The sequence below is a fragment of the Crassostrea angulata genome, chromosome 10 (assembly GCF_025612915.1).
Source record: "Crassostrea angulata isolate pt1a10 chromosome 10, ASM2561291v2, whole genome shotgun sequence".
In the NCBI taxonomy this organism is placed as follows: domain Eukaryota; kingdom Metazoa; phylum Mollusca; class Bivalvia; order Ostreida; family Ostreidae; genus Magallana; species Magallana angulata.
The window spans coordinates 33268921-33283797 of record NC_069120.1 but is presented as its reverse complement, the minus strand read 5'-3'; the positions used below and the strand labels follow the sequence as shown (position 1 = coordinate 33283797).

General features: G+C 34.3%; 2 protein-coding genes across 2 annotated transcripts; one reads left to right on the top strand and one right to left on the bottom strand.

Annotated features, from left to right (window-relative positions):
• Positions 1-15: 15 nt before the first annotated feature.
• LOC128164517 (ketimine reductase mu-crystallin-like) lies at positions 16-4529 on the bottom strand. The gene is made up of 8 exons (XM_052828421.1): positions 4332-4529; positions 3196-3340; positions 2657-2719; positions 2024-2125; positions 1467-1644; positions 763-884; positions 569-653; positions 16-480 (listed from the first exon to the last, which is right to left on the bottom strand). Exons 1-8 carry the CDS (start codon positions 4481-4483, stop codon positions 419-421), a joined length of 909 nt encoding a protein of 302 aa, XP_052684381.1. The 5' UTR covers positions 4484-4529; the 3' UTR covers positions 16-418.
• LOC128164516 (nuclear pore complex protein Nup85-like) lies at positions 4484-14408 on the top strand. The gene is made up of 22 exons (XM_052828419.1): positions 4484-4602; positions 4795-4894; positions 5629-5730; positions 5919-5979; positions 6085-6155; positions 6248-6361; positions 6784-6905; positions 8070-8195; positions 8452-8577; positions 8851-8982; positions 9097-9200; positions 10739-10822; positions 11779-11847; positions 12138-12188; positions 12294-12394; positions 12550-12635; positions 12723-12754; positions 12988-13088; positions 13321-13420; positions 13654-13705; positions 13901-13993; positions 14083-14408. Exons 1-22 carry the CDS (start codon positions 4570-4572, stop codon positions 14185-14187), a joined length of 1965 nt encoding a protein of 654 aa, XP_052684379.1. The 5' UTR covers positions 4484-4569; the 3' UTR covers positions 14188-14408.
• The last annotated feature ends 469 nt before the right edge of the window (positions 14409-14877 follow it).

Sequence of the window (14877 nt, the reverse complement as noted above, 5' to 3'; positions counted from 1 at the left end):
ATAATGCTACAGACATTTATTTCACAACCATTTTATTTGCTCATTGTAAACATATTCTAAAATCAAGTATATCAATAACAAATGCTGCAATTTAAAAAAAAATTTAACAATTGATTATAAACATTCATCACAGAACATCATCTCAGTAATCATTATATATAGGCAGTAAACCGGTTATTTTATGGCACATAACATGATTAAAATGTTGTTGATTAATCAGCACATGGAAGTGATCATGAGTTGTATTAATAGGCACTAACGAGTGAACGTCTCTGCTCAGCATGTTCAACTGGAAGCCTCAAAGTATGACCAGCACGTCTGATTTATTAAATTCATGGATACATATTGTTATATGAATCTTGAATACTGATGCAACAGGAATCTCATCTGATTATGCAATCTGAAGTGACTTGAATCCTCAGTTCATCTTCATCAGTTGTTGAACCAGTTTGGCAGACATGACATCTTCAATGGCCAGCCCTTCAAAATTAAGACCATAGCATTTTAAGAAGTTGATGAAAAATGATACACAGTTCATAATAATAAGACAGAATGAGAGTTCACACACCCAATGATTTAAACACTGTGGTTTTCTGGACTTCTGCTTCTTTCACTCCAAGCACCATCTCACCAAGCTCAGCAAAAATGTCAGCCTAAAAGCAAGATGACAGAGCTTATGATATGTTACAATGCAAAGTGCTCAACGGTGAGCCAAAAGGAGGGTATTGATAAAACATTTCAAAGTCACTTCAGTAAACATACCTTGGATAAAATTACATCCCCACTCTCTTTCATGGCTGCCTCTCGACTGTCAACATACAGGACACTTGACCTCATTAAATCTGGGTCAATCTCTTGCCAATCTGGACGACATGCACCAACAGCTGAAAGTTAACAGATCATTGTGGAAATAGAAGGAAAAGAGGCCCATGGGTCTTAACAGTCACCTGAATGAACTGCAATCCTTCGAAAGCTTGCATGACATAACGCATCTTGACATGAGCAGCAAGAATATACAAGTATATTGTTTAGGGTGGTAATTTCAACTGTTATAAATATGTCTTATCAATTTTATAAAAAGTATAAAAAGGGTGAAGGGGTTCAACCTAGAGAACTTGCATAATAAATTACTAGATAAGCAGCAAGAACATACAATTTATATGGTGTAAGGGTGGGGATCTCAATCATTATCAAGATATTTGACAAATCATAAAAAGCAGATGGGGGGAATGACCCTGACTGTTTGCCAAATGTACCTTGACATAAAAGCAACATGATTATAGATCTCTGGCATTTTCATTTTTATTCTCATGAATAATTCATGCCATATTCCCAATTGACTTCTTCACTATTGTGAAAGAAATCTCACCAATCGCTATTTATGCTTCAGTCAGTATATACTTACAAAAATAATTTACTGATGTATTCATTAATTAGTTCCAGATAAGTGAATTAAAGAACCCTACCATTGACATGTGTCCCTGGTTTTACCCAGTCCTTCATCAGTACAGGTGTTGATGATGATGTCACTGTGACAATGACATCAGCATCTTTTACAGCTTCTTGTACACTATCATAGGCTGTTCCTCCCACCTCCCCAGCTAATTTTTCGGCATTTTTCTTTGTTCTACTCCAAATGTTTATCTGTAACAGTTTTTTATATTCAACCAATGATTGACAATTAGTTAAATTTCATATCATTTTAGAAGAGAAAAACAAAAAGAAAATATCACATAACTGCTTATTTTTACTGCAGCTGTGAATTTCTACAATTTATAGGGAAACTCGCTGTTTTAAATTATTAAGTGTTAATTTTTTATGAATTTAATTATGCTTAAAAATTGAAATCAATTAGAGGCATAAACTTTTTACAAATTTCATGCCCAATGATAGAACGGAAGGGTTAGCAATAGGGTCACCCGAGTCTCATAATGAAAAAAAAAACATGCACTAACTGGCTCTTAGTAGTATAACATAATTTTCTTCAAATTTATCCAAACTTTATTTCTTAAACTAGCCTTACTTTTTTAAAGGACCTAATGGAGGACAGAGCGTGAATGTGTGAGCGGGCTTGGACTCCAGATCCTAGAACAGCAAGAGTCGAGGCATCTCCAGCAGCAAGATACTGCAAATAAAGAATGGGAATTCACACACCTTCTACCTTCTTCAGTAAAATTTGTATTAGTTTGGCCAAAAAAATTAAGGTTTAGTTTCTCCGATACCATACAATTACATCAAATGCTGCCACATTAATTTGTTTTATTTATTGCATTGAATATAATGAATGAAAATGATTTATTTTCCTTTTTCTAATACCGTTACCCCTGTCCGATACCATATATTTTGACAAGTTTTGCCTTTAATTCTAAATACGTATTTTTTGGCTTCTTTGAATAAATGAAGGTCGATTAACTTGTGTGCTTAAAGTATAATGTCAATACTTCAGATTCAATAAAGTCCTATACAGGAACATCTAAGAAATTAAAGTACTTTAGGAAGAATAGTCAGAATAAACTTTTAAGCTACCAGTACATGTATTTCTCTATGAAGATTATAAATGTTACGTCATTTCTGGCATGGGGACACATTAAAAAGTTGAAAAGAGAGAGAGAGAGAGAGAGTGTGTGTGTGTGTGTGAGAGAGTGAGAGAGATTACCTTGGTTGCTACAGCTGATACAGCTGCTGTTCTCATTGTTGTGATCACTTCCCCATCCATTATCTGCAATTCAAGAAATATAAAAACTATTTTATAGGTTCAAGTCACAACCAGTGGAGAACACATACATGTAGATACAAGAAACCCCTGGCTAGTAAAAAATGGGATACAATTTCTAAAGAGTGTTCAAACAAAATATCTAATTCCAAAACAACCTTTGAGTACGAAATACCATTACAAAATTTTGATTAGCAGAACAAATATTAGGAATTAATAGGATTCCTTATTTTACGCAAGTACTTAATTCCGAGATTCAACGGTTTTCCATCAAATCGTGAGAACATAAAATTGTGTCGAAATTTTATCATAGTTTCATGTAGTTTACATACATGTATGTTCGAAAATTAAAAGCAAGATTTTAAAATTTGTGAGACGGGCTTCTCGCGATTTTACGCGGATATTAATTCCTCGCGTTTAATTAGGAATTTACAGTAATCATTAGACTCTATATGGACAATATTCATATTATGTTGACTTACTACTTCTGGAATGCCATTGTGGGAATTGAACACAGCAATGATGGCATTGTGAGTGGGAACATCAGTGTTTTGTGGGTAGAATGTGACCAGCTTCACAGCCAGTGCCTGGTCTGTCGAACTGTAGGCCGGCATCACTCCCAGAAACCTGGACAGAGAAAGACAGTGGGGTTACTGTGGAATCGTCATTGTTCCTGGGGGACTAATGTTCGTGGCTTTTATGGGTAATCATGCCCACGAATTTACATCTCAACAAACTTATATAAAATCATTTGTTTTATATTTATCAAAATATAACATATTAATAAACATTAACAATATCATGATACAATATGATATCATAATATACAAAAAATTGATACAATATCATATTATATTTTATAATAATATATGATTTAATATTGTACATTGAAACAATAGTGTATCATGTCACACAATTCTATATCAAAGAATCATGTTATATCATTTAACAACAAACACATCTATCAAGCAAGTTTGAGTGAGGTAGGAGGTTTTTTAGCATCCTTAATAATGGAGATCAGGCTCTGCATCTGAAGCTACCTCTGCGATTCAATATAGTAAAATCAACTATATATGCAATTTTGAAATAGCACTATTATCTATATTAAACATGTGACCCGTTCCAAAAATTATATCTGATCCAGCACCCGAAACCTATGTCTCAGATTCAGCATTCAAGCCTGTCAGGTATCATAAGACGCACCATCCATGCAACTTGTTCAAAAATTGATGAAGCTAGGACCAGTAATAACTATAAGAAATGGCTATCAAAGGGCACCTGGTCCAAAAACTTTAACCTGGTCCAAAAACCTTAACCTCCTCCAGCATCTGAAGTTCATGGTCTAGATTCAGCATCCAGGTCTTTCAAGTCTATAAGTAGTTCCATATGCATCATCCATGCAAGTTTGGTGAAGATAGGACAAGTAATAACTTTGATAAGGATGCAACAAAAACTTTAGCCGGACGCCGACGCCGGGGGTATAGCATATAAGCCTCCCCCCACCCCCACCCCACCCCAACTTCGTCTCGGTGAGCTAATCATACGAATTTTTCCGTTCAACACTTCTAATTACAGGTCGGGTACAATAAACATGTACATTTCATTGACATTTGTTTACCCATTCGCTTCCTTCACACTAACAATGGATCTGACAGGTTGTTCAACATTTTTGCTTGAAAATTTTTTTAGTGCAGACTCCATTTGTGGTATAAGTTCACTGAAGTGCAATACCCGCTTGACATCTTCAGCTGGTATAAATTTGATGTCCATATTGTCAACTAGTCCGAGTCACGTGATTAACATGTGCTTCAGAAGTCGACTCTTCACAAAAAGGAGGTAATAATTTAAAATACAACATGGCGGAGCGGGAAAGAGATATACAAACGTGTGTAAGTATTTTTGCTCAATTTCTCTCGTGAATTACTAACATCAGGAAAACAAACATGTAAAAGCAATAAGATTTTATTAGATTTCAAAACGAAACACTTATGTACTTAGATATAGAGACCTTAATGCCCTTTTTTGATTCTCAAGTGTTCAGAGGATTCAATATATCGTTCATCAAAGTTGTTCCTCTTTAGTGTATTTCAGATACATCGTGTCAGTTTGGACTGCAGTCTGTTTGGGGCACCGGGAACCAATTATTTTTGTTTCCTGGCAAAAACCCTCTTCTCTCCAATGGTAAGTTCTGGAATTGCAACATATCTTAATCTAAATTGAAATTAAAACATGTATTTTCATTATATTTATAAAGGATTTTTCATTATAAAGGATATGAATATTTACTTTAAAACCTAAAATCACATTAAGGTTTTCTCAGCAATCCAATGAATTAATTGAATTATTGGTTTAAGGTCAAAATTAAGTAAATGAGAGGAGCATACAGATTTCAGAATTTCAAGTAAATAACTACAGCTTGAATTTATAAGGTGTACTAGGGCTAAAGATAAACAAGTCACATTTTTAATTGTCATTTTCAATTCAATATAAAAGAAAAGAGCTGCAAATCTCAGAGTTCTCCAGTTTTTGACAATTGAAAAATTTCAGGAATTTCTCTACAAAACGGCTTATAGAATGTTCTTGACCTCTTCTTTAAAATGATATTGAACATAGGTATCGGGTTACTTTTTATAGGATTTAAATGGATTGTCAACTAAACGAGTTATTTTCTATATATTTCCCTTATACTCATAAAGTATTGAAAAAAGAAATATCTAATCAATTACTATGATGTCATAATGGATCTAGCACCAAAAAGACTCTGAAATCATTTACTACCGGTAAATCTTGATAATGAAATTCTAGAAATCTACATCAGCAATAACAAAATAGACACAAGTATGGAGAAACTTTAGAGATGATTACCTGGTACTGTGTGGATTAGCCCTTTTGAAGCATGTTTTTCATACATTTAGAACGAAGACCTGCCACTGGTAAAAATGAACAGATTCGTGAAGTACAGTGGGACATCGATCTGCACCACCCTGTTCTCAGAAAAATGGTCAACGATTCACACAGTAAGAACTTGCAAATGCAATGGTGTGATAGTGTGATTTTGTATATTAGAGTTTTAGACTCCTGAAATTACATGTCAGTAATTAAGATAAATCCATCAAAATATTGTCTCTGAAACCATTATTACGGGAGATCATTTGATATCTTCATTTGTTATGACATGCACTTTAAATTGTCTTTGGTAATTTAGATATATTTGTGAATCTACAACGCCAGGCTACTCAGCTTACTGGAGCAGCATTTCATACACAGTAGGTTCCACAGGGCAGTTCTGTCGAGAAATCAAGTTTAGAATTCATTTTTTTCCTCTGAAATCATCCTAGTTGTGTTGTAACCATTATCAATTTCTCCCACAGAATATTAAATTCAAGCAGGCATTACAGAGCAACACAGAAAGCCTACCTAAAGGATCTAGATGATATGATAGGTATGTTATCTTACTATCAAGCACAAGTTATTTGATAACAATGTAGATGATTGCAATTTGTTCATCTATTGTTGGTTGTTAATTTTGCTTAGGAAGCACCAGGGATGAGGAGCAGAGACAACAATATATGGAACACTTGAAGCTACTCAATATCTCGGAGCTGATTTGGAGTTTGTGTGAAATCCTCTTCATTGAGAGTCCTGTTGGTAAGTCGCTGTCCTTCATCTCTACTTGTTCTTTTCTTGAAGGCCAAAATCTGGACAGAACTGATACTTTTGAACCATTTGACTTACAATTATGATACAAGAATTACAAAGATGGAATTTAACTGTGTATGTGGTATGTCATTATATAGGTGGTATTTGACAATAGATGTATGTACTGTAGATTCCTCATTAAACGCGAGGAATTTATATCTGCGTAAAATCGGGAGAAGCACCTTACGAGATTTTAAAATCTCAAAATTATTTTCCGAGAGTTGAAAACTGTAAGAAATGATGATAAAAGTTCCGTGTTTGTGATTTTATATTCTCCCGATTTGACTCAAATCAGCGGGATCGCAGAATTAAGTACTCGCGTAATATAAGGAATTACAGTAAGTATATAAGGGATGTATTTCATTATGTAGGTGGTCTGGTTGTTCCCAAGCTACTGGACTGGCTGAAGCTCCACTTCATCACTGCGGGGAGACTGTTTGATGACTTGATGAAGGAAGAACAGCCTGAGAGCAAGACCACGTATTGGGATACGGTAGGTTGACCAGAGGTTGACTGGGATACGATAGGTTGACCAGAGGTTGACTGAGACCTTGCATCTCAACCTCACTGTCCACACAGTTAACATATGTCAGTTAACATATGTTAAAATGGTTATTTATAGGAGTTTTTTTTCGTAGTATATTTCAGGGTTGGCCGGGAAATACCAGTGCTGGGAATTACCGGTGGTAAATACCGGTATTTCCCGTCCCGGTCAATACTACTGTTTTTCGCTAATGTGGAAAATACTGGGAAATACAAATTTATAATATTTATATCTTTAATTTTTTCAATGCAAAACGTATGTTTATGATAAAAGATATTAACAATAAGCATCAAAAACCAATTTATCCTACTTTCCCATTTCACTGCCAGTTTATGAATCTTAAATTCACCAATCACCTATTCCCAAAGACTTCTATAGCTGCTAAAGTACAAATTTTAGTCCAGCTTTTTGAACTTCAAGTTTTCTGTTTTACAGATTTATAATTCAAAGCACAAAATAAACTGTTATAATTACTGTAGGTGTTACAAGTAACAATTAAATAATCACACATGTTGTTATAATAAATGACACTTGACAGTTTTGTGCTCCTGTTTAGGGGAGATATATACTATGAGTGGGGCTGATTGGCTTCTTCTTAGGTGTGTTGCATACTGAGGTAGTGACACAGTCACACTTTATTTTTCACAATTTTCTTGCACCATTTTCACATTCACCAAATAACCAGAAAATGGAACTTTTGATATCATGTTTATGATAACTGTATAGATTCACCTATACCTGACTAGTCTTAAAAACAAAATAACAATGTTGTCAATGAATGAACCATGTTTGGAGTATTCATAAGAAGATAACCAATGCATTACTGGGCAGTCAAAACTTGTTAAAATCAAAGAACATTTATAAAATGTCAAAAAGCTGACAAGGTGTACTATTTTCTACATCCCTACAGATTTGATTAAGACTAATGTCTAAGTATGAAGTACTATAATATGTGGTTGTACTTTATTTCCCAGTATTTCCCGGGAAATACCAGTAATTCCCGGGAATTACCAGTATTTCCCACCGTCCTGGGAAATATGAGTATTTCCCGCTTTTTTGCCAACCCTGGTATATTTGGTGGTTTTTATGATTTCTATATTTTTGTCACTGCAGATATTTCGATTGGTGCTTCAAGGACAGATAGAGAAAGCCTGTCGTCTGCTTTCCTTACATTCAGCCAGACAGACTGACGACTTTCAAACTCTCATTAACTTATTAAAGAGAATGCCACAGTTAAGTGTAAGTGTTTTCCCTATAATCTGATAATCTGAATCATATTTTAGTTGATGATTTTAACCAATGGTTCTCATTTTAAATTTTGAACACATTTTAAGCGTTCAGTTTCTTAAATCCTGCTAATTTTTGCACTGTAGACCTTTATTTCTTTTAATATTGTTTTGTGCTTGCTTGCTCTCTCTCTCTCTCTCTCTCTCTCTCTCTCTCTCTCTCTCTCTCTCTCTCTCTCATAACATCCAACCTATTCTTTCTGTTACAGAATGTTTACAAAGGAAGTTCAGTGGCAGAGTTTGACATGAAATGGCGACACTGGAGAGATGAATGTCAAAGGAACTATGAGGAACAAAAATTCTCTATCAATCCAAATCTGGAAACTGTAGTCAGGGTAAATAGAAATGATTGTCTTACTTCTTCTTCAATATCTTGGAAATTGACATAATTTTAGAACTTTTTTTTTCATATTAATTGTGTCCTTACTAAGATAAAAAGGTCATTTGCATTAAAAAATAAATCCAATTTTCAATCAAAATTGAATTTTTCATTTGAACAAAAATACAATTTGCTATTTGGTTTATTAAGGCACAAACATTAGGATTCACTTTATGCAGTATTTTAATTATATTATGTATTTAATGAGATGTTGACTGAATTATTTTAGATTCTGTGTGGTGAAGATGCAGTGTTCAGTGAAGTGAAGGATTGCTGTGACCCTTGGTATCACATGCTGATTTCTAAAGCCCTTTATCAGGACCCTACTGTCAAAGCCTGCGACCTCCATTACTATATCCAGGTGATCGACGAGGAGCGCCTCAATTTCTTTTCTTCACAATAGCTGAATAATAAACAGTTATGCTTTGTTCATTAATAAATATTTTGATTTGATTAGTTTCCATTCAATTTCTAGGGTTGTCAAGATGCCTACAGGAGTACCACTAGGCTCGGAGAGCTGGATAGCATTCTTCTGTCAGCCTTAGAATCGGACGTGTATCAAGTCATCAAAGACAGCAGGTATCCCATCAATTATTTCCTGTGTAGTTTGTAACACAAGATTTGATTGGCTAACATGCTGGGTGTAAATTTCTGTACACCTGACTTGAGCTGAAGGTAAATAACGTGACGTCACAGTGCATTTAATGCATAAATTGTATATCCTGAAAATGTAAAACACCCTTGATTGGACATGGGAAACAGATTTATTTGATTTACATAGGAAATTAATTCGTTATCCAGGTCCAATCAAGGGTCTATGGAGTAAAATCCATGCACCCATGATTGAACCTGGATAACTAATGTTATTACCGTAATGTCGCGTGTATAACACGCACTTTTTTTCAGCCAAAATTTGATCAAAAGTGGGGGGTGCGTGTTATACATAGGACCAAAATTGTACCCCATTTTTTCAAGCCGTGATTCTTGATACCACGGGAGTAGTGACTGCCGATATAACGTGTTATGCAAATTGAATGAGTGTATACTAAATTTACTGCATCAGAAATACCTTATTCTTAATTTTTTCCCCCATGTATTGAAATATTTATCCTCTCTTAACACTATTTCTTGCATCAAACAAGTTTAAATATCGCCAGTGTATTCGCCATTGCGTAAGCAGCCACCTGTTGACTCGGCGCGTGGTCAATGTTTGTTTAACAATATCCGGTGTCAGAAGCATGCACCTCTCTGGTGTCGGACTTCACAGGGTGTTTTCAAGTGCATGGAGATAAGCAATTATTCTGATTTTATTAAACTTAATTACTTTGTGTCCCTTATGCAGTTAAACGTTATTGCTTTACATAGACACTGCTAAAATTACATCTATCATTTGTACGACTTGATAATGACGATATACGACATACGAACGTTTCTTCACAATGTTTATTTAAACAACAATCATAGGGTTTGACTATAATTAATCAATTAAATAATTTCTGGTTTATGTCTGCAAACATTATTACTTTTAAGCACTAAGCTCGGTTGCCGTTCTTCTCTACGTATGATGATCTTCTACTTCTCCGTGGTTGTAAGAAACTCTTTACGAAGTGTCAAATAATATTTGATACCGCCCATGTAAATCGTACCGTCCTTTTTAATTAAAAGTGTAAGAACTTTGACTCTAATATCGCTTAGGCCATGTTCCGATCACGAAATTACAGTAATTACGCTTGGATTAAAAAATCATCATTAAACATGGATAGTTATTTGGGAAAATGGCGGCCGTCAATTTTCATCGTCTGTGCTATGTTCCAATCTCAAAATTAAAAGAAATTGCGCATGGATTATAAAATTAACATGAAACATCGATAGTTTGGGGGAAAATGGCGGCCGTTGATTTTACCATTTTTTGGGTGCGTGTTATACATAGGACCTGCTGTTTTTTCGCCATTTTTTGGTCAACTTTGGGGGTGCGTATTATACACGAGTGCGTATTATACACGAGACATTACGGTATACAGGTGTTGTACCTGTCAAACAAATACTTAACATATTTATTTCAAAGTGTCAAATGACGAAGCCAGATATCCCTGCCTAGTTTTGTGTGTATGTTACAGGACTGTATTCAGCAATGGTTGGTTTGTGGCTCACCTGACAGATTTACTGCACCACTGTGGACAGTTGGACTCCCACCGGCTACAGTAAGTCCTACTGAATAAACAGTCAACAACTCAAAGTCACAGGTTCTCTAAACCTCATAGTCTCCACATATTACAGCAAGACACATATAGTCTGTTAAAGAATAATAACACTGTGTTATAAATTGATTACAGTATATTATGTAGTGATTACAGCGAGGTAAAAATTGATTACATTATATTATGTGGTGATTACAGCATGGTAAGGATTTATTACAGTATATTATGTGGTGATTACAGCATGGTAAGGATTTATTACAGTATATTATGTGGTGATTACAGCATGATACAAATTGATTAAAGTATATTAGTTATTACAGCATAGTACAAATTGATTACAGTTTCTTAGAGATTGACTGTTATAACAATGCTACAACCTTTTGAACAGAATTATTACATTTTTTAAGTTAAAGGAAAAGCTTTTTTATTCATATTTATCAAACATTTTTTGTGCTTGAATCTGTAACAAAAAATATTTAGTTAATTTTTTTCAAGTGAGAGGTGATCAAAAAGTTTGATTAAAGTTTGCCAATACATGTACAAGTTCTAGATCTTCAGTTTTAAATAAAAATATTCTCTATCAATGTAGTAACATGTATGTGTCTAATATAGACAAAAGCATTTAAAAAATGTAAAATCAACACGTTGAAAGAAGGTAAAATACAAGAGTTGTAACGGCACTCAACACTGATTTTAAATAAGGCTGAACAGACAGAGCAATGACATTTTGTTTTATGTTCATTATATTTAACACCCACTGATTAATTTCCCAGCCGGGTCACAACTGCTGGGTCTTAACTGTCTCTAATTTAATTTGATTATATATCAATAGCAAAAGATACCAACTTATGACCAACCATTTCCTGATTTTATAACTGGTTACCATCATTCTGACCGAGTAACCATTTAACATGTTAGAAATTACTTGTTTGAATTATTCCTGTATCCCGTCTTTCCAGGTTTGGTTCTGATCTGCAGCGAGAGTTCCTACTTCTGGAGTATGCTGGCTCTCTTATGTCTCACCACAGGTAACGATAAAAAAAGCACTATACAATATCATTGTGTACTGCTGTACAGCATTTTATGTACTTCTGTACAATATCATTGTAAAGTTTATTGTGGTATTCAACATGAGGTTTACAACTCATAACTGATAATTATAAACTTTTGATCAGATCCAGTGCATTTCTTTTCATATCTTGCTGGTTTAAATTGATGTTAAAAATTTTTTATGAAATATGTTTGACTGAGTAAATGTACAGTACTTTTGATTGATTGAAAATGTATTTTTTAATAAAAACAAGAGTTTTTCTTTCAGTTTATGGATTGTAGGAGTTAGCTATCTGGACCATTGTGCAGAATTTGGAAGGTTTGTTTGAATATAAGATCCGATGTAGTTATTATGGAATAGACATTATAGTTCCTGGTATTCTGCGTTCGTCTAACTCTCTGTATTTTTTTTTCACCTTATTAGGAAATACCTTGAATTGTACTTGGACCACATTCCTTTGGACTCTGAGAAAAAAGCAAACAAAATATTAAAGATATGTGAGGACAGAAATATGACAGAACAAGGTAAATATATGTATTAAATAAATGTATTACACACCTCATAATCCATCTTTTTTTATCATATATGTATTACCTTATAATACCACCTTTGCTTTAATACTGACTAGTGTATCTGATGTAAGTACCAGTATTTATTGAATTTACTTTCTATTTTTCAGCCAAAAGTATTTGTAAGGTCATGGGAATGAGATGTATCAGAAACAAAAGACTAGGAGCAGCCTTGACCTGGTTTTTGAGGTCAAAGGTCAGTTATAAACATTTGACATTGCCAATGTTGATACATTGTTTGTCTGTTGGTCTGTCTTTGATTATGGTTATTTTGTCTTTGTAGGATGTGGGATTCGCTACAGTTCTTGCTGAAAAGTATGAATTCCAATATCATTTATATCCATATTCAGCATCTCGTTAAAAGGATAACCTCTCATAAACTTTCAACATTTGGAATATCATTTGTAGAATTGAAAATGAACCTGAAATGCTGTAAAACATCACAAAATCATTTTGACCAAATGAAAAACCATCTTAGGCAAGCAAACTCTCGGTAGTTCATTCCTGTATTTGTTAGATTTTAATAGTTGGTGATGAACACATTATAGGTATCTTCTGGAGTACAGTGAGAGTGGAGAATTCACAAACCTGGACCTGATTGATTACTTGGGGCCGTCCATGTTGCTAAGTAACAGACTAACGTTTCTAGGTCAGTAGAATGAGTCTCTGTCTGCAGTCCACTGGTTGTTGAATGTTAAAGAGGACATAGAGAAAAAGCAGCATGTAATGCTGAAAGAAATTTAAATGACAGCTTATATTTATATGTATGTTTAAGATAAGTTTTTAAAAACATTCTCAGTATACTACATGTACGTAATCTTAGGAATTTAAAAAAGAAAAAAGGTCTTGACTGTTAAACATGACATGTATATCTGATGCAGGGAAATACCGCGAGTTCCACAAGCTGTACTCGGAGGGCGAGTACCACGCGGCCGGGGACCTACTGCTGGCCCTACTACAGGCTCGCCTCGCTCCAAAACAGTCAGTTCTCTCCCTTTTAGCAGCATGTCACAATATCAATAAATTTTAATTATTGAAAATTCAAATGGATTTCGGTAACAGGCAAGGCCTATGGTTAACCCTCTCCAATGATACTAGTAAATTAATGTATAAGTAATACAACAATCAGATAATTTTAAGTAACATGAATATTTTTACCAATATTTTATATGTATCAGATTAAGTGTATATATTTATTTTATCTTTACTTGAAGGTTTTGGATCACGCTGTTAATTGATGCCCTCCCTTTACTTGAAAAAACAGAGGTAGATCCTGCAGTCTGTTCACTATTATTCTTAGAATTAGTTCTAGTAACATCTTTTTGAATACTTATCAAGATGATAATCAGAAAAGAAAATAATTAAGAGAAAAAATCTGTCCAAATATTAAAGATATTAATAGTTTGTTAATTTTGATTTGAGAGACTTTGATGTCATGGGATATTCATGTAATTTTTACAGCTGATCTTCAGCAGTCAACAGACTCGTGAACTGATGAAGTGCCTTGAGGAACTCACCACTGAATACAAGCTAGGGAAGAAACGAGATGGCTTGGTATGTGACGGTCTTTTATCTTGCAGCACCTTGCCACACCTTTCTATTTCAGAAAAATAATTAAAAATCTCATATTTTATAATTTTCAGGGGTTCACAGAGGCTAGAAAAGACCAACTGGATGTTTTAAAATTGGCATTGTCTAGAAACTTGCCAAAAGCAATTTTACAAGAGGGAACAGTAAATCTGCTTTAAACTTGTATGGCTGTAATACTTCCCTTGGTGTATGTGTCAGGAGAGGCTTGAATTGGAGGCTGATAAAAATCGGCCAGCCAGGAGTTATGATTCACATGTGTTAAGACTTATTCATTGAACCAAGACAACATCCACATGTGTTCAACATAAACATTTGTGTTTTGACAATGAGGGTGCAATTTGGTTGTTGTTTTCATTCAAGAAAAAATGAAATGTATAAACAAATACAACGATAAAATAAGTCACCGTTTTTGTTTTTTTGTATTTTGTGACAAGTATTGCTTGGGAAAATCAATTTAATGATGAAATTTTCCAGTGACCCTATGCAGGTCACCTATCAGACAAGTTTGGGATCCTTTGTGGCCGCCATAATTGCCCCAAAGACCATAAACTGAAAATGACTTAAGTAAGATAAATTATTACAACTTTTAATTATTTCAATGATAGGGTGAAGATTCTTCAATATGTACGTTTGTGGTATTTATAATTATATGTATATGAACACAGTGATAATCATGTAAAATCTATTGCCTGTAAACCATATACCAGAATAATCCCAAATTTTTATCGGCTCATTCGAGCTGAATGCTCAATAAGGTTTAGTTTGGTGTCCATTGGTAAACTTAAGTTTTGTGCAAAGTAATGTGGAAACAAAGTATTATGTGAATCAAACAAAATTTTCAAACATGC

Excerpts from the sequence above, each read along its gene's own strand:
- LOC128164517 (XM_052828421.1), bottom strand. The coding sequence starts at position 4,483 with ATGGACATCAAATTTATACCAGCTGAAGATGTCAAGCGGGTATTGCAC. Across the intron at positions 3,341-4,331 it reads AGTGTGAAGGAAGCGAATGG|GTTTCTGGGAGTGATGCCGG; the intron begins GTAAACAAATGT and ends TTCTCTGTCCAG. Across the intron at positions 2,720-3,195 it reads ACAATGGCATTCCAGAAGTA|ATAATGGATGGGGAAGTGAT; the intron begins GTAAGTCAACAT and ends CTTGAATTGCAG.
- LOC128164516 (XM_052828419.1), top strand. The coding sequence starts at position 4,570 with ATGGCGGAGCGGGAAAGAGATATACAAACGTGT. Across the intron at positions 13,706-13,900 it reads CTTTACTTGAAAAAACAGAG|CTGATCTTCAGCAGTCAACA; the intron begins GTAGATCCTGCA and ends TAATTTTTACAG. Across the intron at positions 13,994-14,082 it reads GGAAGAAACGAGATGGCTTG|GGGTTCACAGAGGCTAGAAA; the intron begins GTATGTGACGGT and ends TATAATTTTCAG.